The sequence below is a fragment of the Zingiber officinale genome, chromosome 5A (genome assembly GCF_018446385.1).
Source record: "Zingiber officinale cultivar Zhangliang chromosome 5A, Zo_v1.1, whole genome shotgun sequence".
Lineage (NCBI taxonomy): Eukaryota > Viridiplantae > Streptophyta > Magnoliopsida > Zingiberales > Zingiberaceae > Zingiber > Zingiber officinale.
Genome location: NC_055994.1, coordinates 88,872,130 through 88,894,519, shown reverse-complemented (window position 1 = coordinate 88,894,519; position 22,390 = coordinate 88,872,130). Strand labels below are relative to the sequence as shown.

Genomic DNA, 22,390 nt, shown 5'->3' with positions numbered 1-22,390 from the left:
TCAGAGAGGTGCTTGGACTGTAGCAGTATGGTATCAGGCAAGCTCCTCTGACAAGCCCATACTGAGGTATGGTAAGAGGACACGTATTCGCCTTGGTGTGTGTGCATAAGCTTCTTCACAGTTCTATATAAGGGTCCTCACACTTCACCGGAGGTACGCTTTTTACGCGATCACGCATTCTCTCGTATCCGAAGCCATTTCTGCATTTCCTCTTGCCTGACTTGAGCGTCGGAGGGTCGTCGCCGGGAACCCCCTCCTGGCCCGACTTCCTTGCAGGTTCGCCGGAGGTCCATACGACTGGTCGGAGATCTACGTCAGCAATTCGGAGAGCGCCACGTGCCCAGCGTCCGTTGATTCAGCGTTCGGACAGGATCAGATGCATTTATTGCTTGTGTTTGCTGCACTTATATGTTGCATATTGGATGGATGCATTTGTTTGACAGGCATACAGGATTTCTATACATCTCAGGTTATTATCCATATACCAGGTCCTGGTTAACACAGTTGTTCTTCTATTTATTTCAGTTTGCATTTATCTTTCTTATATCAGGAGACTGTACGCATGATTAGTGTTATTTGTTATATTTATTACTATGCATGTCAGTAGTTACCTGCTGAGGAGTTGACTCACCCCGTGGATATTTACTATTTTCAGGTTGAGGCTATCCGGGGGAGTTACAGACGCTAGTCTCCTGCAAATCGCGAGGATGTATGTTTTTATCTTTTGGTTTTCTTATTACTATCTAGACTTGTTCTGGTTTTAACACTTGGATATTGTATGGTTTTATTGTCGATGGGTTTTATTGGATATGTTTTGCTATATGCCTATCTGGACGGCAGAAGAGGTGAGTTGATTTTATCATTGTGATTTGTGTTTTATGGGTGTAGTGGAGTAGGATATAAGTTTTGAGCTTTATGTGTGTAGTTGAGTAGGATTTTTGACTTGGTTTTTCCTTATCATTACATTTGTTTAGTTTTTTACTATTAACTGTGTGGATGCTTGCCTATTTTACTTTTATGTTATATGTATGTTCCGTTCGTGTTGACCGAGGTATTTGGATGATGTAATAAAATTTCAGATTGACACTCATACAAGAGAGATGCTGTCGAAATTACTTCTAGCAGGGACTCCCTCGGGGCGTGACAATATCGAATTTAAAATATCGTGTCAAAAGGGAAAAGAAAAGTGGAGACCTCCAATAATGTATTTTGAAGGAACACAATTGATCCTGTCTGGAAGTGGTGAATTGTGGTATGTCGATAAGTTGGCTAGGAGTTTGACTAGAAGAAGACTTCGACAGGGGAACGTCGAAGAACGCCCGCAAACACCAACAGAAGGAGGGAAAAATCATCAGTAGGCAAGTCAGAGGCCCCTGGCGTAACTTCTCCAACGATCAAGTCAGAACTCAGAAAGAAGAAGAATAATGACGTAATGAGAGAGAGGCAATAGATTCACGTACCTGCACTAGCGGAGAGGGACCCCTTGTATAATATCTCCTATAATCTCCGCATTTAGTGAGATATTATATCACTGCTTGACAATCTGTCTAATCATCATGCTTCCATCGTATGTTGCAATCTCATCGTAGGCACAGGGGAGTTTTGCATATTCATGTGAAGATAATCTTCTAATTTTCTAACAAACTTATGTGTGGTACTAATAGTAAAATGAGCTCATGAACTGGGAGGTATATTGGGCTGCTAGTCAAAAGATGGAGAGGAGTGAATGAGCTATGATAGTATCGGGGGTTGACCCCATAGACGACTACAGATCGAGGAGATGAGCCCCTTGGAGAATGTCCAATCGAGGAGATGAGCCCCTTAGTTAACTGGGAATGGTGGGGACCAGGGCCCTTTAGAGTCGATCCAATTGGTATTAGCCGATCGAGAAATGGTGGGGTGCATAACCCCGTAAGCGTCCAACAAAGTTGGGTAGTTGGACCTTTGAGAGTAGGTCCAGTCGGTATTAGCCAACTGATAAATAGTGGAGAGTAGAGCCTCGTAAGTGTCTAACAAAGTTGGGGAGCTGGGCCGCCGAGAGTTGGTCCAATCGGTATTAACCGATCGAGAAATGGTGGAGAGCAGAGCCCTATAAATGTCCGACAAAGTTGCGGAGCTGGGCCTTTGAGATTCAGTCCGATCAGCCTTAGCCGGTTGGACGATTGTAGGAAACAAAGTCTCATAAGCGTCCGACAAAATTGGAAAGCTTGGCTCTTGAGAGTCGGTCTGATCGACCTTACCAGTACGGGTGGGCATAATTCGGTTCAAATCGAAAAAACCGGCCGAACCGAAAAATTTCTGTTTTTTTGTTCGATTTTTTCGGTGTTTCGGCCGGTTTCGGTTTAAGTTTTTTAAATTTCGATTATTTGGTTTGGTTTACGATTTTGACTTCCAAAAAACCGAAAAAACTGAACCGACCGTATTATACTTAAAACATTATTTTTATGGATATTGGATCATACAAGTGGATTAGTTTATAATCATTTATAATATAATAGCATAATCAAATTATATATTTATATTTATTTATTATTACCAGATAATAAAATTTTAATATTACTTTAAATTCATAATTATTTTAATAAATTGATATTTTTTCTTTGTCTCTAAACTAATATTTATAGTAGTACAAAATTAATTTAATTTATTATATAAATCGTATATAACCGACCGTATAAATCGGACCGTATTACAATAAAAACCGGACCGAACCATATTAAAATGGTTTGATTTTGGATCAAAAATCTTTAAAACCGAAATTGAAAAAATAAAATCATAGTAAAGTAAAATCGGACCAAACCGATCGATGTCCACCCCTACTTATCAGGTTGAGAGATGATGAAAAACAAAATCCCGTGTCCAACCCAATTAGAGAACTGGGCCCCTTGGGATGCACCGGTCGGCCACTGACATGGGGAAATCCCACTGGACAGATTATTTGTCCTATTTTAGACTTTATCGTCATCTATTCCGATCTGCTGACCTTTAGACCCTCCCTATTCGCCGAACCAGCAATAATAACAAATTTCGAGCTGTTTTGCAAACCTAAAGAAAAAAAGACATGGTGATGAAAACGACCCTTCAACAGCCAAAATTATCCCTTCAACAGCCAAAATCATGTAAATCCATAATGTGTTTTGAGATGCAGAATCTAAAGAGCCTTTTTTCACCAATAATGTGGATTTTTGACTATATATCCTCAACCATTTCTAATCAGATTCTAAGTCCTCTCATTCCATTAATATATAAAACGACAAATTACCGAATCAGGTACGAAATTTCCGATATATATTCAATCCCAATTTTAAAATTATTAAATCATGTTATTTTTATCTTTTCAGATCGATGGTTGGTTCATTAAAATAATAATGTTCTAAATCTTAGAATAATAATGTCCTGGATTAATTAAAAAAATAATTTATATTCAGAAAAATGAAACGAATATATAAAACTTAATTTCATGTCATTTTGAACTCTTCAAGTCAAACAACTAATTTTGGTCTAAATCTGATGAACCTTAAGAGTTTAAAATGTCATAAAACTAAGTTTCATATGTTTATTTATTTCTCTTAATTATACATATATTCTCAAACATTAATTTAATACATTGTAGTGAAAGAATGAATTTTTTATCATAAAAGATTTTTTTAATTATTTTTTAAAAAGTTTTTAATCGAGGACTACATTATACAATTGATTTAGTTTACTATTCATACTCACATAAACATTTTGATTGAAAAATATTTTTTTAAAAAACTTACTGTTTTGAATAATGTATTAAATTGATATTTGAAGCATACAAACATATAAAATATTAATCCATATTATATTAAAATTTTTAGGTCCATCAATCAGGTTTAATTAAAATCGATTGATATATTTAAAGAACTCAGAATGACATAGAATTAGATTTTACATATTTATATAATTCTTTTAATTATATTCATTTTCTTAAATATCATTTCTATACGTCATATTAAAGATTATTTATTTTAAAATTAATATACCTGAAAAATTCACTATTTTTAATATTATAGATTTAGTGAACTCAAATTTACATAGAATAAGATTATATATACCCGACAACAACAAATTTTTATCATAAAAAACTTTTTAATTAATTTTTTTTAAAAAATTTAATCAATTGCTAAAATATAATAATCAGCAATCGATTAAACTATTGTTATTATTATTAATCGATTAACTTACGGTAGCATTAAAATTACTGTTATTCACGTAAACATTTTGAATTGGTAGGGATAAAAATGAAATTGAATATGTGATTCGGTAATTTTAATATTAATGCACGTTATTTAAATATTTTCAAAATTTTGCGTGGCGGTTATTTAACGTATATAAAATTATTTGTATCGACTTAAAATATGATTTTTTTTTCACTTGTGCGATAGATATTTTACAATGTTCTTGCGCAGTAAAACAGACAGGAATGTTATTTGATTGTTTTTTCCTCATAAAAAGGAGCCCTTTTGATATTTGTTTCCTTGCATAGTTTTCATTGCTCGGTCTTGTTCCTCCCAAGAATTCTCAGAAGAAGTAGAACAGCATCCAGTGAGATGTTTTCTTCTATATTTCTTCTTAATCTGGGCAAGTAGTTTCCTGTCCCTGTCTCTATTAATTTCTTCTGCAGAACACCAGACATTTGGATCCATTTCGATGGAAAGAACGTGAAATTTGTTTGCGCTTCGAGTTCGAAGTTGGGCCACATGTTCCTATTTCTCCTCCTTATCTGCTCTAAGTCCTGCAATTGTTTCCTTTGTTGTTTTTTCCCCTTGGATTCACACCTCGACTTCTTTTGAATTGAATTTCTTTTCTTTTCCAGTTCCTCATGGATCTTGTTTTCAGCAACTCTTCTTTTTTGCTTTTTTGCTAATCGGCGCATGTATGAGATGGATTTATGATAAGTTTGTAAAAATAGGGGAAAAGTTGAGATTTTTCAGTGTAAATCTCATACTATGAAGCTTGCTTTGCTTCTATTTTTGGCTATCTTTCTTAATCTTTTCCTGAGCGGCCTCAATATGAATGACTCCACCATGAGGCCTGCTACAGTGCACGTTGGTGCCATTTTTTCACACAATACCACCATTGGAAGAGTTGCCAAGGTTGCAATTGATGCTGCAGTGAGAGACGTCAATGCAGATCCAAGCATTCTCCGAGGCACCAAACTTGCTGTTGTAATGCAAGACTCCAATTGCAACAACCTCATAGGCGTTGTTCAAGGTGCATAGCACATTGCCTGTTTGTTGAAATGCCTGAGTGAGCTCTAACAATATGGACTCATTGTTTCTTCTTGGATTTGACTTGCACAGCCTTGCAGTTCATGGAGACGGACATTGTTGCCATCATTGGCCCGCAGTCGTCTGTGATTGCTCATGTCATTTCGCATGTTTCGAATGAGCTCCAAGTCCCTCTTGTGTCCTTTGCTGCAACGGATCCCACACTTAACTCTCTGCAATATCCCTTCTTTGTCCGGAGCATCCAAAGTGACCACTTCCAAATGGCTGCTGTTGCTGATCTAGTCGATCATTATCAGTGGAACCAGGTTATAGCAATCTTCATCGACGATGATCATGGTCGAAATGGAGTAACTTCTCTCGGAGATAAGCTTGCAGAAAAGCGCCACATGATATCATGCAAGGCTGCATTGCGGCCCGGGGCTACATCAAGCGACATCATGGACTTGTTGGTGAAGGTTGCACTCATGGGTTCAAGGATTATTGTCCTACATGTGAGCCCAGATATCGGTATCAAAATTTTCTCGACAGCAAGATACCTCGGTATGATGTCGAATGGGTATGTTTGGATAGCAACAGATTGGCTTTCTTCTCTGTTAGATTCTTCCGCGCCGTTGGATGCAACAACTATGGAGACAATGCAAGGAGTTCTTTCACTGCGCCAGCATACTGCAGATTCAAAGCTCAAGAACATGCTAATTTCAAGATGGAGCCAACTAATCAAGAATGAGAAGGCTGAAAATTTCAAGTTGAACTCTTATGGACTGTATGCTTACGATACTGTTTGGTTGGTTTCTCATGCATTGGATGCCTTTTTCAGCGATGGAGGGAGGGTTTCATTTTCTAATGACTCGAATTTGCTTGACACGGAGGGAGGGAGCCTACATCTCGAGGCCATGAGTGTGTTTGATCAGGGACAGGTTTTGCTGGACAAGATTCTCAGCACAAGTTTTGATGGTGTAACTGGTAAATTCCAGTTTGATCATGAAAGGAATCTGATTCAACCAGCCTATGATTTGCTCAATATAATAGGAACTGGGTGGAGAACAATTGGTTACTGGTCAAATTATTCTGGTTTGTCAATTGTATCTCCTGAAAAGTTGTATGAAAAACCAGCAAATCTTTCCACTTCAAATCAACAACTGCTCAATGTGATTTGGCCCGGTGATACCATGGCCAAACCTCGCGGATGGGTCTTCCCTAACAATGGAAAGGAACTGAGAATTGGAGTTCCAAAAAGATTTAGTTTCAGACAATTTGTTTCAGTATCATCAGATGGCAACGACATCAAAGGTTTCTGTATAGACGTGTTCACTGCTGCAGTCAACTTGTTGCCTTATCCTCTTCCCTACAGATTCTTACCCTACGGAAATGGCCATGAGAATCCCAGCTATGCGAAGCTCGCTGAAATGGTTGCATTGGGTGTAAGTCTTAAGGAAAAAATGGTTCTGCAAAAACAATTCAATGAAGATATTGGTTTTTCAGATTACTATATAGCACTAAGAAGAAACTTACTGAGCATGATGAATCTTTGCTTCTTGTAGGAATTTGATGCTGCCGTTGGTGACATGACCATAGTAACAAATCGAACTAAGATTGTCGATTTTACACAGCCATATGCTGAATCTGGGCTTGTACTACTGACCGCCATGAAAAAGACTAACTCCGGCGCATGGTCTTTCTTGCAGCCGTTTACTTGGGAAATGTGGTGTGTCACGGCGATCTCCTTACTTGTAATAGGAGCAGTGATTTGGATCCTCGAGCACCGGCTCAACGATGAATTCCGTGGCCCTCCTAGAAAACAGATAGTTACTGTGTTTTGGTTAGTGTTCATTTGAACTTGATCTCACACAAGAATAAGCATTTTAATTCATTTGAACTTTGACACCATGCGATCTCCGATGGCTTTGCAGGTTCAGCTTCTCAACTCTATTCTTTGCACACAGTAAGTGAACCCTACGTGATCTTCAGTAACTAGGATCAGCATTCTCGTGCCTTGAATATTCAGATTTCTCTGTTTGTTCACAGGGGAAAACACTGTAAGCGCTACAGGGCGTATGATCCTCATAATATGGCTCTTCGTCGTGCTGATAATTCAGTCGAGCTACACAGCGAATCTGACCTCAATTCTAACTGTCCAACATCTGCAATCGCCAGTAACAGGCATTGATAACTTGATTGCTAGCGATGAGCCTATAGGGTTCCAAGGCGGTTCATTTACTGAAAACTATCTCGCCGAGGAGCTTGGCATTTCGAGGTCCAGACTAATCGCTCTTGGTCCCCCTGAAGACTACGCAAGAGCACTTGAGCTTGGACCAAACAATGGAGGTGTTGCCGCTGTGGTGGATGAGCTGCCCTATATCCAGCTCTTTCTCTCGACTCAATGCAAGTTTGCTGTGGTAGGATCAGAATTTACCCGAAACGGCTGGGGATTCGTAAGTTACATAAGAAGTTCAATCATCGTGTTCAGTTTGCATGAATCTTAGCCTGTGTGTTTGACTTCATTCATCATTCTCCTAGGCATTTCCGAGGGACTCTCCTTTAGCCGTCGACTTCTCTACTGCGATCCTTACGCTGTCAGAGAACGGCGATCTCCAACGAATCCACGACAAGTGGCTGAGCACGGACGTGTGCAGCTCCGACATCAACGAGCTCGATTCTGAATCCCTCCAAATAAGAAGCTTCTTGGGTCTGTTTTTGATATGTGGAATGACGTGTGTTCTTGCTTTGCTCATATATTTCGTAACCGTGATTTGCCAATATCTTCGCCACTGTCCCACGGAGGAGGCCAATTCTTCCGCGGTGGGCAGCCTGCAGAGGTTCTTCTCTTTCATTGATGAGAAGGAAGAAGATGCCAAGAACAGGTCGAAAAGAAGAAGGGTGCAACAAGAAGAAAGCAGTGTGGTTGGCAGTGGAAGTCTCAATACGAATAGTTCCAATCAAAGTTCTGTGGGATTTAACTCTACTATATCTCCGTAACTGTAAGTACTCAGATAACATCAAATTAGACACTGGATTTTTTTTTTTTTGAAATATTTTGAAAGTTTCAGAATTATGAAATGCTTTTCAAATTGTCAATGATTTTAATGGCTAAGTTATAAATTAGTTATTTAAAAAAAAAATTGAAGAGAAGAGAAAAGAGTCGGATCTTAACTCTATCGAATATTTTAACCGTTGATTCAGTCCGACTCAATTTGTAGATAATGTTTTGATTCAGCCCGATCTGACCCGGCTCAGTTTTTCAACCCGCAAGACAAGACGAATTGGGCAGCGGACGGTCTGACCGTTTGCCACGTCTGATCTCATTTCGCACCCAATAGCCGTCATGGCCCCATATTAGTGGGTCCACTCTTTTTAATGCCCTTTTGACACGTCGAGCGCCCACTAACCGGCCGCCGCGTGGACATCTTTCTCTCACTTCTTCCTTATTCGTTCCGTTCTCCCTTCCCTTCGGCTTCCCGACGAGTCGACGACCCACCGCTGCCGCCATGGCGACTCGCCGGAAGCCCTCCTCGAAAACTGTAGAGGTCCAGCAGCCGATCTCGGCTAAGGAAAACAAACCGCTGCCTGTGGAAGACCCGCCCCTAGCTCCGCCGAAACTTGGCATCATCGTCCCAACCGCCGCCGCGTTTTTCCTCCCATTCTTTTACCTCGTCTTCGTGCACTACCAGATCGAGCCCGAATTGCGTAGATCCATCTCCATAAGTGCCGCCATGAGCTTCGGCGCCTTCGTCGTGGCGCTGCGAATGATCCCCGTGGCGGCACGCTACGTGCTGCGCCGAAATCTCTTCGGGTTTGACATCAATAAGAAGGGGACTCAGCAGGGATCCATCAAAGTGTTGGTTTTCCCCTCCTTGCTTTCTACCTTGATTTTCTTAATTAGACTTCTTACCTTGATGAACTTTTTTGCCTTTTCGTTCGCCTGCTTGATCTTAATTTCGCTAATTTCTGACTTCCTGCAAGTTGATTGCATGAAATTTATTGTAAATTTCCGAGTTTATAAAAAGTGGCGATTAAATTTACTTCATTTTACCTAAATAAAGTATGTGTCTTATGTTTGACCGTAGAGACACAAGCATTTCCACTTTCCACATCTTACGTTAAGAAGACTAGATCTAATACGCTGACTGACTTTGTTAGACTTCAGTCTTGTAAGTTACCCCAGAGCATAATGTCTTGAACACAATCGGGAATTCTATGGTCTTCAAACTTCTAAATTAGTGCAAACATTTACTTCTTAGAACTAGTAGAGTTGAATGCAGTTTTTTATTTTTATCCAACTTGAAAGAGAAGATTCAATTTAGGTGAAACTGCTTTTGTCCTAGTTGACTAGCTTTGGCCATTTGAATTGAAGCTACCCGTTCACACAAAATATTCATATCGAGGCTTTAATGGGTTGGTTTCTTATTTGTTGAGGTTGCCATAATGATAAGCAGTATGAAGTCTCCATATTATATATAAATTATTGACATTTGAATCTGCTATACATAAGAATTAAGGTATCACCTGAGTATTATGTCTTCCTTGGTTAATGTTTTAAGTTATTCATCAAGTTGGGGCTATTTCAATTTATGCATTGAACTTGCTGACATTGTTAAGCTGCCCGATAATGGAGAGACACATCATGGAGACTTCAACCATCAACATAACTAAACTGATGATCATTTACTTTGTTTTGGTTTGTCTATCTTTTATTTGTTTCAAAAGTTGGCTTCTCTTATGCATAAATATGTAGTAATAGTCTTTAGGTTGGACAATATTTGTAGATTTCAGTACAGAAATAGCTAAATAACTGAGAAAATAGGCTGATTTATTGCTGAAGAAGTGTTTTAGATTTTTATGAAAATTTTATTTTCATTTTTTTTGTTTAATTTTAAGCTACTGAATTCAAATTCGAAATGTTTATTTTCTAGTGCTGTGGTATTTTACTTGATTAGAAATCACTTAATATAGTTTTTTTTTTTCATTTAAACTCTCACATAAAATATTTATAAAATATCAACGTATTTTCACTAGCTATTAACGAAGACTTCTTGCGTGAGCTTACTGAATGGAGAAGTTATTATGGATTAAATATATATGAATCTGTATAGTGCATTAAATATTTATGGATTTCTAGACATACTTATTCTCTTATTGATATTCCATCATATTATGCATAAAGAAAATCATAATAAACACAATTTTTTTTTTCAGGCCTGAATCTTTGGGCATTGTTATTGGATTTGTCTACTTGGTTGTTGCTATATTGTTTCAGCATTTCAACTTCACATCAGACTCCAATGTATGTATATTTGTCCTATATGAAGTTCATAAATACATGTGATGTTGCTGTGTAAATGTGCATCTCTCAGTTTATTAATTTTGTGAATGACTCTTCATAAACATACCAAAAAAATAACAAAATTGTTTGTAGGCTTTCTTTTGCTGATATAATATGATGCGCACTTTAAATGCTGTTGGAAATTGGAATACTGTCATAGTGATAAAATGGTTTAGTTGAACTTTGCAAAATGACAATTTTGAAATCTGCATAATATGCACTCCTATCTTCAGTGTGGTTTAAGATTTAGAAAAGATGATCTATGCCACCATTGACATCCAGTACCTAATAGTATAGGTTCTCATACATGTCGAAATCCTATGACAATCTATTATACAGTTACACTGGTCCATGCAGTATGCTTTAATATCTGTTCCAGGTGTCTTTTACATTAGGAAAGTTTTGTTCTCATTTCTTATCACCTTGTCAGTTGTTTGGTGATGGAGACCAGCATGGCCATGTATGCTTTCACTCCCATATTTCAACATTATGTTGTATTTTATATTTATGTATTCATCAGGAATTAACTAGTGCAATGTAGCCTTTTGACTTACCATACTTTTCTGACTATCTAAATGTGGTCTATTCATGGAGATGTTTTTGTGACTTGTTTCACATTCTGATTTCTGATATTTATGTTCAAAAACATGTTATGGGCTCAGAATTGCAGATGGCTCTCTTTTTAGATAATGCAAGTGCATGACGCATTTCTTTCAGAAGTTTAACATGTGTACATGGATTTTTAGTCACATGGTTGAGCTTCTTGTTCTGAATGCAGTGGCTTGTTGAATATAATGCAGCACTGGCTTCTATCTGCTTCATGATTCTTCTGGGATTTGTGGATGATGTTCTTGACCTCCCTTGGAGAGTGTATGATCTTCTGAAGGAACTTTATTATATTTAATTCTTCTAGTATTTTCTTGTGTTACCTTTATTCTTGACAAGTTCCCACAGCCACTATATCTCATTCATCTGGAGTCCTGCAAGCTGTTCCTTAGTTTCTATTTGAAGCTGATTCTCTTTTCTTTTCAAGAGCAGAAAATTGGTGCTACCCTCATTTGCAACTCTTCCCTTGTTAATGGCATATGCTGGGCATACTACCATCATCATACCAAAGCCACTTATTCAATATGTTGGAGTAGCTGTTCTTGATTTAGGTACTTTTTTGTTGGACATTAATCACATTAAGTTTTTGTGTACACTATCTGTCCAGAAGATATTAGTTTTGATTTTTGTGTTCACTGCCGATACTGTGGTTTGCAATGCATTTAGTGCAACAGTCTCAATCCAAAAATGAATATGGTTTTAACAATTATCATTTCGTTTGTTGCATTTAGTTATCATGTCAATAAAAATATTTACACACACACATATACGGATGAATCATGGGAATGAACAAAGATATCTTATGCATGATGGTGACATCTCCCTTACTGTTTTTTAGCAGTAAAAAGGAACTTCAGCATAGAATAACATGACTAATCCTCATTTTACTTGCTAAAAGGAAGTGAGTCAACTAAAAGGAAGTCTTGCTTGCAGAACACGCCATGCATATGATTCTACATTCATTTAATCTCCTTAAGATTTTGAATATTTACATTATTTTATCAAACAAGAAACAAACTTTGGATTTACCACTAAACATTTCTTTTTATTCCAGGTATGTTCTAATATATTTTGGGAATGGATACTACTTATCATTCCATTCAATTTCAATTTTATTCCCATTCCATTCCCTCTTACCAAAACATATATGTTTGGTACAGTGGAATGCATTCAGGATTGAATGTAATAGAAATTGGTATAGAGTGAAATTGATTCTCTTCCTATCTTTGGTTTCAATATTCCAATAAACATTGAAATGATTTTGGGTAATTAAAGGAGAGTTATGTAAATATGAGATACATGCATACCTTTTTTTAAGAGAAAAATAAGTGCAATGGTTGATTTAATATTTGAACTTGGAATTAAAATTCCTTCTACTTTAGGTCTTCTTTCCTACAAAGGAAAGAAATAGATGGGGAAAAAGGAGGGGGTCGAGAGAAAAATGTCACGGAAATATTCTGTAATATTTTTAAGGAGAAAATTTTGAAATTTTATTTATCAAAGATAAGAAAAATATAAATAAAGATATATAGTTGAAAAGAAATAAATTTATATTTTAGGCATAGATTTGAGCTTCATTCCAAATGAGAGTGCAATTTCTGTTCGGAAAAAATATAGAGGAAAATTAAAGAAAGATCACCCACAGTAATTTTTTCCATCAATAGAAACGGAGGGAGCTTATTTCCTTTTTGGTTTCTTTCTTTTATAGGAAGCACACCCTTAAGAATGACAATTCCATTCCACATTTTCAAATAGCAGACACAGGATTGAAACCCAAAGTGCAATGGTGATTCTGTTCCTCTTTTGATTTCAACATACTAAACATGCCACAACTGCCATTTTGATGAGGTATAATTTTAATTTTAATGGACTCACAATGAAAGGGTGGCAAATCCTGAATTATGATAAAAACACTCATTTCAACCATATTAACTTGTTTAATCTTGAATTTCTCAACAAAGATATTTTCTCACAATAGTTATTTCAATCTGGTTATGCATGGTGTCTTTTGGGTTCTGTGGCAAACTTTGTTGTTTTTCTTTCTTAAATGATTTTAGGCTGCATCTATCTCAAGATATATTCATGGCTTTGTTCTTTTGTCTTGTATATTTGTGGGAAGAACAGGTTGGATTTACAAGCTATATATGGGCATGCTGGCAGTCTTTTGCACAAACTCCATTAACATCCATGCTGGTTTAAATGGCCTGGAAGCTGGGCAGACTGTTGTAATTTCTGCTGCAGTAAGAAGGCTACAGACATCATATTTCTTCTAAATGTTTCATTTGGATGAAATTAATAATAGTTAGTCCAATTACAGGTTTTAATCCATAATGTGATGCAAATTGGTGCATCCACAGACTCGGAATATCAACAGGCTCATGCATTTTCTATTTATCTTGTCCTTCCCTTACTGGCTACTTCATTGGCTCTACTTTCGTATAACTGGTATTTAAAATCAGCTCAACAATTGGTTATGGTATTCTTTACAAAACATTTGCATTGCTTGGTGTTCTGAAGTTTATACAAAGATGCAAATATTTCTATTTGTATGCTAGGTATCCTTCGTCAGTCTTTGTTGGTGATACCTACACCTACTTTGCTGGAATGGCTTTGGCTGTAGTTGGAATTCTTGGCCATTTCAGGTAAGTTCAATTCTTCATTTACTTTCTATCTTCTTTATATATATGTAGTTATAACAACTGTAACTTCTTGTTCTATTTGTCTATAAACTTCATAATATTTCTCTATGCTATAACGAATGGTCTCTATCTAAGGAACTTTATGCGGGCTATTATTTTTAATAAAACAACTTTAGTTGCCCTTGGTTCATTAGTGTACGTCCAGAACATAAAGAAGGCAATTGGCAACACTAGCAGAAAACAAATTAACTACCATGACACCTATAGGCATTTCGATCTCCATGTTGGATGCAGATATTTGTAGAAACATAAGGACTGATTCTGAGGGATGGAGGTCTTGACATCAACTTGAAATCTGTATTTTGGCATATGAACACTATTTCTTTAGACCAGTAAAACATAACATCTCTGTTCTTGGAGTCCATGATCTATGGAAAGGAGAGATATAGATGGTGGAATATCTTTGTTGATGAGTGTGATTTGAGATGCGGTCAGAGTAAAGGAAGAATCATCCACGCTTGTCATTTTTCTGTCTACTTCAATGCCACTTTGGAGATTAATTATAAAGACCCCAAGTATGGTTTAGATGGTATCTATTCTATTGAATCATGAAGGGATTTACTGGTGATCTTCTATAGTCGTTGAAGTGTTTGGCATGATATCATACCAGTAAAAGCATCCATATGCATGGCTATGCTTTTGTGTACTGTATTTTACATGCGCATGGCTGTAAACTCTGATCAACTATCCATGCTAAGTCACTGTCGTTTCTCTGCAGTGAGACACTCCTGCTCTTCTTCTTGCCTCAAGTTTTGAATTTCCTGTACTCCTGTCCTCAGGTTGGTTTAACCTCCCTCCTGTAATTAAATTCTCTTTCAATTATATTATTTTGTGTCACTCGATCATTTATTTTTTATTCTTTTCATCATCATTGCAGCTTTTTAAGATAATTCCTTGTCCAAGGCATCGCCTACCAAAGTAGGTTCATGCTAGATTTTTGCTACAATGATGTTACCATCTTTACCAACCGTATTGACATTGCAAGTTGTTTTCTTCCTCCAGATTTGATCCTCAAACAGGACTGTTGACCGGGACAAAGGATGGGACCTTGGTCAACCTGTTCCTCAGATTGTTCGGCCGGTGCACCGAAAAGATGCTATGCATTAGACTTCTTATTTTCCAGGTGAGTTTGTGGTAATTTCTTCTTCACCTTGCATCCATGCCTACCAGTGTAATCAATACTGCAAACTAATTCTCGGCGCAGGCTTTGTCATGCCTTTTCTGTTTCTGGCTGAGGCATTTTCTTGCTGGATGGTACAAATGAGATGAGAACACATAACCTAATTTACAGTTGTTTACTCACATCTCAGCGGGTAGATTCCTCGAGGCAACATTTTTTGAAACTCATAAATTATATCTTGTTCTGGCTGAGGAAGATGATAAGATTTCTGGTTGGCACTTCACTTAACCGTGTAAAAAAATTTTAAATATTGACTGTATTCAAGTTGAATAGAATCATTCGACTTTACTTTTGTAAGATTTTGTGCACTTGTCAAATGTTGTCTGAATTAGAAGATTCATCAATAAAATTTCTGGTTTTCTGAAACTTGTAGCTGGATTTTGTAGAAACAATTCGAGATGAGCACTTGACCATCTCAAACTCGAAGAATGCATTGTAAGATGAGGAAGGAATCGGACTCTCTTCCTCAAGTTCATATTCGCTCATTTTGTTTCTTTGGGCAGATCGATGTGAAATAAATAAATATTACATTTATTTCGCAGAAATACCATTATAAATCAGTTTGCACTATAAAAAACATTTATTTTATAGAAAATTACTTACCAGTGTAAATTAATTTTCTGTAAAAAAAATGGTAATTTACCAAAACGTGTAGGTGGTTTTGTAATTTTATCATGTTGTCTGTGTTCTTTTCTCTCGATTTCCTGCCTCTTTGCCTCCTCGTCTTGTTGCTATTGAGTGTTATGCTCGTCATGGAAGGTCATCTCGAGTTCCACGACTAGGAGATCTTGATAGGCTCCAACGCCGGAGAGTGATTGGAAACCCTAGCAGGAGCATGACTATGACAATGGAGCCATCATGCTTGACTACTTCACTTTAGATTTGCGCGAGGAGCGTCGTAAAGGAGTCTTCTTTGATGGAAATGACCACGATGCGGAGACGATTGAGGTGGCGGTGATGGATGATTCAAAAAACCCTAGTGGGTCAACTCGGACACGAAGGGGAAGGACATCAGTTTTTTGGAGGTGGGTACTGATTTGGATGATGTGGGTTCGATAAGTCGAAGGAGGAGAAAATAATTCTCGGTACCCCACTTAGTGATAGTATAATACAAGAAATCCTAATAACCTTCTAAACAGAATAATCAAGAATTTTATCAATTTTTATATATATCATCTTTTTTTGTAGACAACAAAATTATACAAAGAACATGACACATAAAACAAAACATAAATACAATGAAATGAAAATTAAACCAAATCAATAATTAGCACATCGAGATCTCTGAGCAACTTTATGTAAAGTCAGGACCAACTATAATATCAAAAAGATTCCTGTGCCTACAAAATTGAAGGACAAGGAATACAGAAAGTAAACTAAATAGATAAGTGGATAATAAAAAAAGATGCACATAAATTTAATCTTATTTAAGAAGTCAAAGAAATAGAGTAAATCATAATTTATTATAACTTTAAGTTCTTCTTAAAATTCTCCATTTATATATATATATATATATATATAAAATGTTTTTATATTAGAATTTTGAATCTTTACTTTATCATCATTTGTTATTATCAATTAAAATCAATTCTCTAGTCTTATTATTTAATTAACTGGTATCAAAGTCATCCATGGTAATATCAACATGCATATCAATGGTCTAAATATGATAAATCAACTAAAATGTGAATTACTGAACCAATATTATCAGAGTGTAATGTCATATGTATAGGCTAAAAGTCTTCTCAGAATATAATACTATCGCATATATTAGCTTATGTATGGGCTACCAGCCCTCACCGGTGGAAGATATAATTAACACTGACCAAGGACTACATCACACCACCACACCTCGGGTGTACGGTCAGATACTCTGGATCACGGGCTACCATGCTACTACAATAACATGTGAGCAACCCAGTATTCAGGTATAAAGCTCTGATATAAAGCTAGGCTTATAGTTTTCACTTTTTAGTATTCTCCAATTATCATTTTTATTATTTCACTTTAATCCTTGTTACCATCATTGTTTCATTCTACGTTCATATCTTATTAGTGAGTCTAAATGACCATTCTAAGTCAACTTTTCATATAAATATATATTAATTCATTTAAGCATCATCATAGGTTTCATAGGAAAATATTATCAATCAAAAAGTTACAAGTATCAATAGGTAGAAATAGAATATCAAAAAGCATGGAGTATGGAAGGTCAAGCAAGTAAAAAAGATATGAATCAACGGAAGAGTAATTCAGAATATTTGTTTAATTTTTAAAACAACCCTTCACATATTAACCCTCATATGAACACATAGGTGAATAGGCAATAATATCAATTATTTACCCTCCAACAATTTAATTATTTTAAACCCTCATTTCACCGTTTTAAATATCCTTTCAATATCCTTTTTAAAATAGTTATATAAGTATATACATATAATCAATTACTCTATTTATTCATGCACAACAAGGTAATGTTTAAAGAGTCAAAGGATCAAAGTTACCCACTTTATATACAGTAAAAACTTTGAGTGTCGGCAGGTCACCGTACTCCACTCAAGCTCATGTCTACAAATATAATATCAAACATAATTCAAATAATTAAAATATTATCTAATAAGAATAATGACCTAAAATCTAAATATTGTCTACGATTCGAAATCGGTGAATTATTTTGATCTCGCTATCTCGTAAGATTCAACATTCCTAAGACCTCCATTCTGATCTAAATAGTCTTCCTAACTACACATCGATTAAAAAAGCAACTCAAAATATACCTCGCAAATTCCTTTGAAGCTACTCCTATTGCTGGAAAATGGGACAAAACAAGAAAAAGGGTTGATGTTTGTTGAATCTTGTATTGTAAATGGCGAAGAGAAACTGTTGTTGATGTTATTACTGAAACCCCAAGAGCAAATGAAAGGAATGATAAGAAAAATGCCAAAACAATGAAAGAAAAGGAAGGAAAACCTTTTCCTTTTTGTTGGTGGCATCGACTAGCTTCAACAGAGGCTCTGGTGGCTAGCATGTACCAGAAAACAACAAAAGAAGGGGGAAAGGGTTGTTGCACTTGTTTTCTGGGAGAGAAAACAACAACTAGGGTTGCTTTTCCCCTTTCTACTGGCGGCTTCGATGAGCTATAGTGAGCTTCGATGGTTGCTGCCAATAACTTGAGACCGCAAGGGAAAGGAAAGGCAGCTGTTAACTGGAAAAGGCCATCAACTTGAAGCTGCTATTATTGGAGAAAGTAACGAAAAAGAAGAGAAGAAAGGAGGAAGAAGGATAATAAGTTGTGGTGGAGAAGAGGAGAAAAGAGAGGGAGAAAAAAGGGGGTATGGGGTGGTATGGTGGTGGCATGGGGTTGTCCTTTTCTCCTTATATATATGTTTTCCATACTTAACATCACGTCTTGGTAGCCAAAAGTATAAGTTTGGTGGTGCTAAAGTGCCGAAAATTATCGAGAAGATACATGAAGAAATAGTGGGTATCAGGAAAATGGGAATTGAGAAGCCTGAGGAAGAAGGGTATAAAGAATATGTGGAGATTGAGAACATTGGTTTGCAGAATAATTTTGTTAAAGGATGAGAGAAGAAAGTGATTGTTTGGTGGAAGCTCCCATTTGAGCTTCTAAAATTTTGTGTTTTGCAACTTATTATCTATCAATTGTTTTTTTCCTTTGAAAATTATTTCATTGTTATTATGTTACTATCAAAGTTCATTGCTAAACAAATGTTAGGTTGAATGTCAATTCTCTTTCAATACTTGTTCCTCTCCGCAGAGTCACTCCAATCTTAGTTGAAGACCCAAGCATTGCATCTCAACGAAGCATTCTGGGTCATGAGGTGTCTTTCAATTTTAAAATCTCAACTTCCTGCTAGTGGACTGACCTCATGGTTAGTTCTAATCTCAACTGTCTGCTAGGTAGAATGTCAAAGATCTTTGAACGAACTTTGATTTGATATATTCGTAGCTTCTATGACATGTTGATGATCTTTGAAAGACTAGTAATAACATTATTACTGGCTTAAAATTTGAGAGACCATAACTTTTGACTGAGATTGAATCACGAGACACAATATATTAAATTGAAGACCTTTGAATGAACTTCGATTTGATATATTATATGTCTCATTGTTTAATTCTAGTCAAAAGTTACGGTCTTTTGAAAATCAGTAGTAAAATCAGCAACACAATATAACTTTTGACTGAGATTGAAGTAGGAGACGCACAATATATCAAATCAAAGATCTCTAAACGAGTTTCGATTTGATATATGTGCATACTGTGGTTCAATATTAGTCAAAAGTTATGGTATGTCAAAACTTAAGTCAACAATAATGTGTTGCTAATCTTTAGAAGACCATTGGACTCTTCGTTTTGATTATCTTAAGAAACTAGCAACACATTGTAGCATCTATGAAATCGTAGCTACTACAACTACAAGTTATAACATTGAGAAGTCATAACTTTTGATTTGAGTTGAACTATGAGACACATAATATATAAAATCGAAGCTCATTCAAAGATCTTCGATTTGATATATTATGCGTCCAATGGTTTAGTCTGAATCAAACATTATGTTCTATTAAAGTTAAACTTATAATTGTAGCAGCTATAATTTCATATATACTACAATATATGCTGGATAAATTTTGAGAGATCATAACTATTGGATCGTGCCGCACGTGAGAGGGGGGAGGGGGGTGAATCACATGGTTTTAAAAATACTTCTTTTTCGATTTTAAAAAACTCGAGTACGCAGCAGAAAGTAAAAGAAAAGTAACAAGAAGAACACAAGTAATTTTTTACTTTGTTCAGAGCCTTCGGCGACTCCTACTCCAAGGTCCAGGTCCCGCACACCTATCGATGAGCAATCCACTAAAAATTTCTTCCGGTACCCCCGAAAGAGAGAATCGAGTACAAAAGGTTAGGTCAAGTGTAACACACTGCACTTGTCCTTTGATAGAAATTAAGTACAAAAGAAAATGTTACCAACACTCTTTATGGATCAAAATGAGAGCTCTTCTTGTGTTGATGTCTGTCTGCTGGGCATGACCAAAACTCCTCGGATCAGTCGTTGGGTTCAGTAGCTTCGTAGTAGAGTCCCGCCACTCTCGAGCACCTTCATTTTTTTTTATTTTAAATTTGGTTTAAGTTAATTTATTTTAAATTTAGTTTAAGTTAATTTAAAGTTAAATTATTTTTTTCCAAATAGTCCTATCCACTGAACTTAGTACAAAATCTTGATCTAACTAGTTAAGATCTGTAAGGAGTAGCTTCAGTTAGTTCCACTCAGCCAAATGCACCAAGTCGAAGTCATATCTTCTTGGACATGTAGACAGAGCTTTCCCAGCCTACTATCATCTAAAACTTCACCAGTACTATGAGTCAAGTTAAACTTTGTCTCTTTTAAGTTAATCCTAATTACCTTGTCGGGTAGGTTAGTTTTGGAGGTGCCAACTAGTTTGGAGCCTCCCCCTGAATTATTGATATGAATTAAATTTTAGTTCTGGGTTTATGTCGATTACTTTTATAATTGTAATGAACTTGATTATAGTTTGGGTTTGATTTGATTCTGTAGTTATTTCTATTATTTGATTTTGGTTTAGTTGATTTAATTTTATAGTTAGGATTCTGAATTTGATTATTTGTTTTTACACAATATACTTTATTTTTAGGTATATGGTATTGATTAATTCCTACTTATGTGGTTAGACACTTTTCGGAACCCAAACTTTAGTTTGTATTTTATGTTGAGTTATTAGTGACATAAATGATTTATTTGTTGAATTTAGCTTGTAATCAAACCTGGATTTATTATATACTGCTTTTTGATTATTTAATATTAGATCCAAATTTTTAGATCTAGTTGTGAAATTTTTTAACAAATCTTTAAGTTTGTTAATTTCAATTTTTAGTGTTGAATTTTCCTCCTCAAGTTTTACGACTTGATTTAGATTTGTTTTTTCAATTTGTTCCTTGAGTTGTTGGTTTTCCTCAAGGAGCATTTTATTTTGATTTCCTTGTTCAGTTAATTTTCTATTTAAACAAGAAATAACTTTAAAAAACTTTTTTTAAAAATTAAAGCTTACCTCATCGGAACCTTCGAAAACGAGTACGAACTCGTGGCTCGATTCGGGTTCGGACCCGTCTTTCGATTCGTCCTCTGATTCTGATTCATGGGCCATCAGTGCAAGATAGTTTCAATGATTCTGCTCTTCGGCTTTCGATTCCTCTGAAGATTATTCACCCCATGTTGATTTGAATGCCTTCTTTTTAGTTGTCTTGGTTTTGTCGTTCTTCAGCTTCGAGCACTTGTTCTTGTAGTGACCCTTCTTGTTGCATCCGAAGCAGGTCACATTCTTTAGTTCGGTAGTGGAGTTGATCTTCTGTAGGTCTTTTCTACTGAAGTTTTTCTTTCTCCTAGTGAACATGTTTCTTACCAAGTTCAACAGGTGTTATTCGTCTTCTGAGTCTTGGTCAGACTCTCTTTCAAATTTAGGGTTAGTTCTTGACATTTCTTTCGAGGAACCTGCAAAAAAGGCAACACCTTTCTCGGTTTTGGTGTTAGTTTACTTGTGTAGCTCAAGTTCACAAAATAATTCGTCTAACTTTAAGTTTGAAAGATTCTTCAAAATTTTGTAGGCATCCACGATGGATACCCACAGTGCATTTCGAGGAAACGCGTTTAGGGCGTACCTTATTAAGTCGTGGTTCTCCATTTGGTGGTCGATGGTGTGAAGCCTATTGAGGATATCCTTTATTCTTGCATGGAGTTGACTCGCCGATTCTCCTTCCTTCATTTTTATATTAAATAATTTGTTTAAATAAAAATCTCGTTTAGTTACCTTATCATCGCTGGTTTCTTCATGCAGTTCGACGAGCTTGTCCCACAGTTCCTTCATATTTTCGTGTGGGCCCACTCGGTTCAGCTCTTCCTTCGTTAGCCTGCATTGTAGTGTGTTGAGGGCTTTGAAATCTGTCTGGGCTTCCTTCTTCATCTCTGGGTTCCAATGTTCCGGGTCCTTATAACCTCTGGTGACGCTGAACCATTGATCGAAGTCTATCTTCAGGTAGACTTCTATTCGCTTCTTCCAGTATGAGAAGTCATCGCCATTAAATGGGGGAGGTCAGACGGTGTTATAACCCTCGGTCTGGGCCATGAATTATGCACACAAAGAGAGAATAGAGAGGATCTCAAGACTTGGTCTTGGATTAGTAGTGTGAGAGAAAGAAAAAAATATATTATGATTGAATTAGTGTTGCACCAATTCAGATTAGTTTGCTAAAAAAAACTTTCCAAAGAGGTAATTATACCAATTTGGATTAT

The 22,390-nt window shown here is 36.3% G+C and overlaps 2 protein-coding genes across 2 annotated transcripts; both read left to right on the top strand.

Annotated features, from left to right (window-relative positions):
* The first annotated feature begins 4,465 nt into the window (after positions 1-4,465).
* LOC121980905 (glutamate receptor 3.1-like) lies at positions 4,466-11,405 on the top strand. The gene is made up of 8 exons (XM_042533178.1): positions 4,466-5,238; positions 5,328-6,676; positions 6,797-7,074; positions 7,166-7,197; positions 7,281-7,687; positions 7,773-8,233; positions 10,449-10,536; positions 11,354-11,405. Exons 1-6 carry the CDS (start codon positions 4,974-4,976, stop codon positions 8,229-8,231), a joined length of 2,790 nt encoding a protein of 929 aa, XP_042389112.1. The 5' UTR covers positions 4,466-4,973; the 3' UTR covers positions 8,232-8,233; positions 10,449-10,536; positions 11,354-11,405.
* Positions 8,655-15,426, top strand: LOC121980906 (UDP-N-acetylglucosamine--dolichyl-phosphate N-acetylglucosaminephosphotransferase-like). Its single transcript, XM_042533179.1, has 11 exons — positions 8,655-9,090; positions 10,449-10,536; positions 11,354-11,445; positions 11,614-11,732; positions 13,306-13,421; positions 13,499-13,626; positions 13,737-13,823; positions 14,599-14,659; positions 14,758-14,798; positions 14,883-15,003; positions 15,085-15,426. Exons 1-11 carry the CDS (start codon positions 8,741-8,743, stop codon positions 15,142-15,144), a joined length of 1,263 nt encoding a protein of 420 aa, XP_042389113.1. The 5' UTR covers positions 8,655-8,740; the 3' UTR covers positions 15,145-15,426.
* Positions 15,427-22,390: the final 6,964 nt, after the last annotated feature.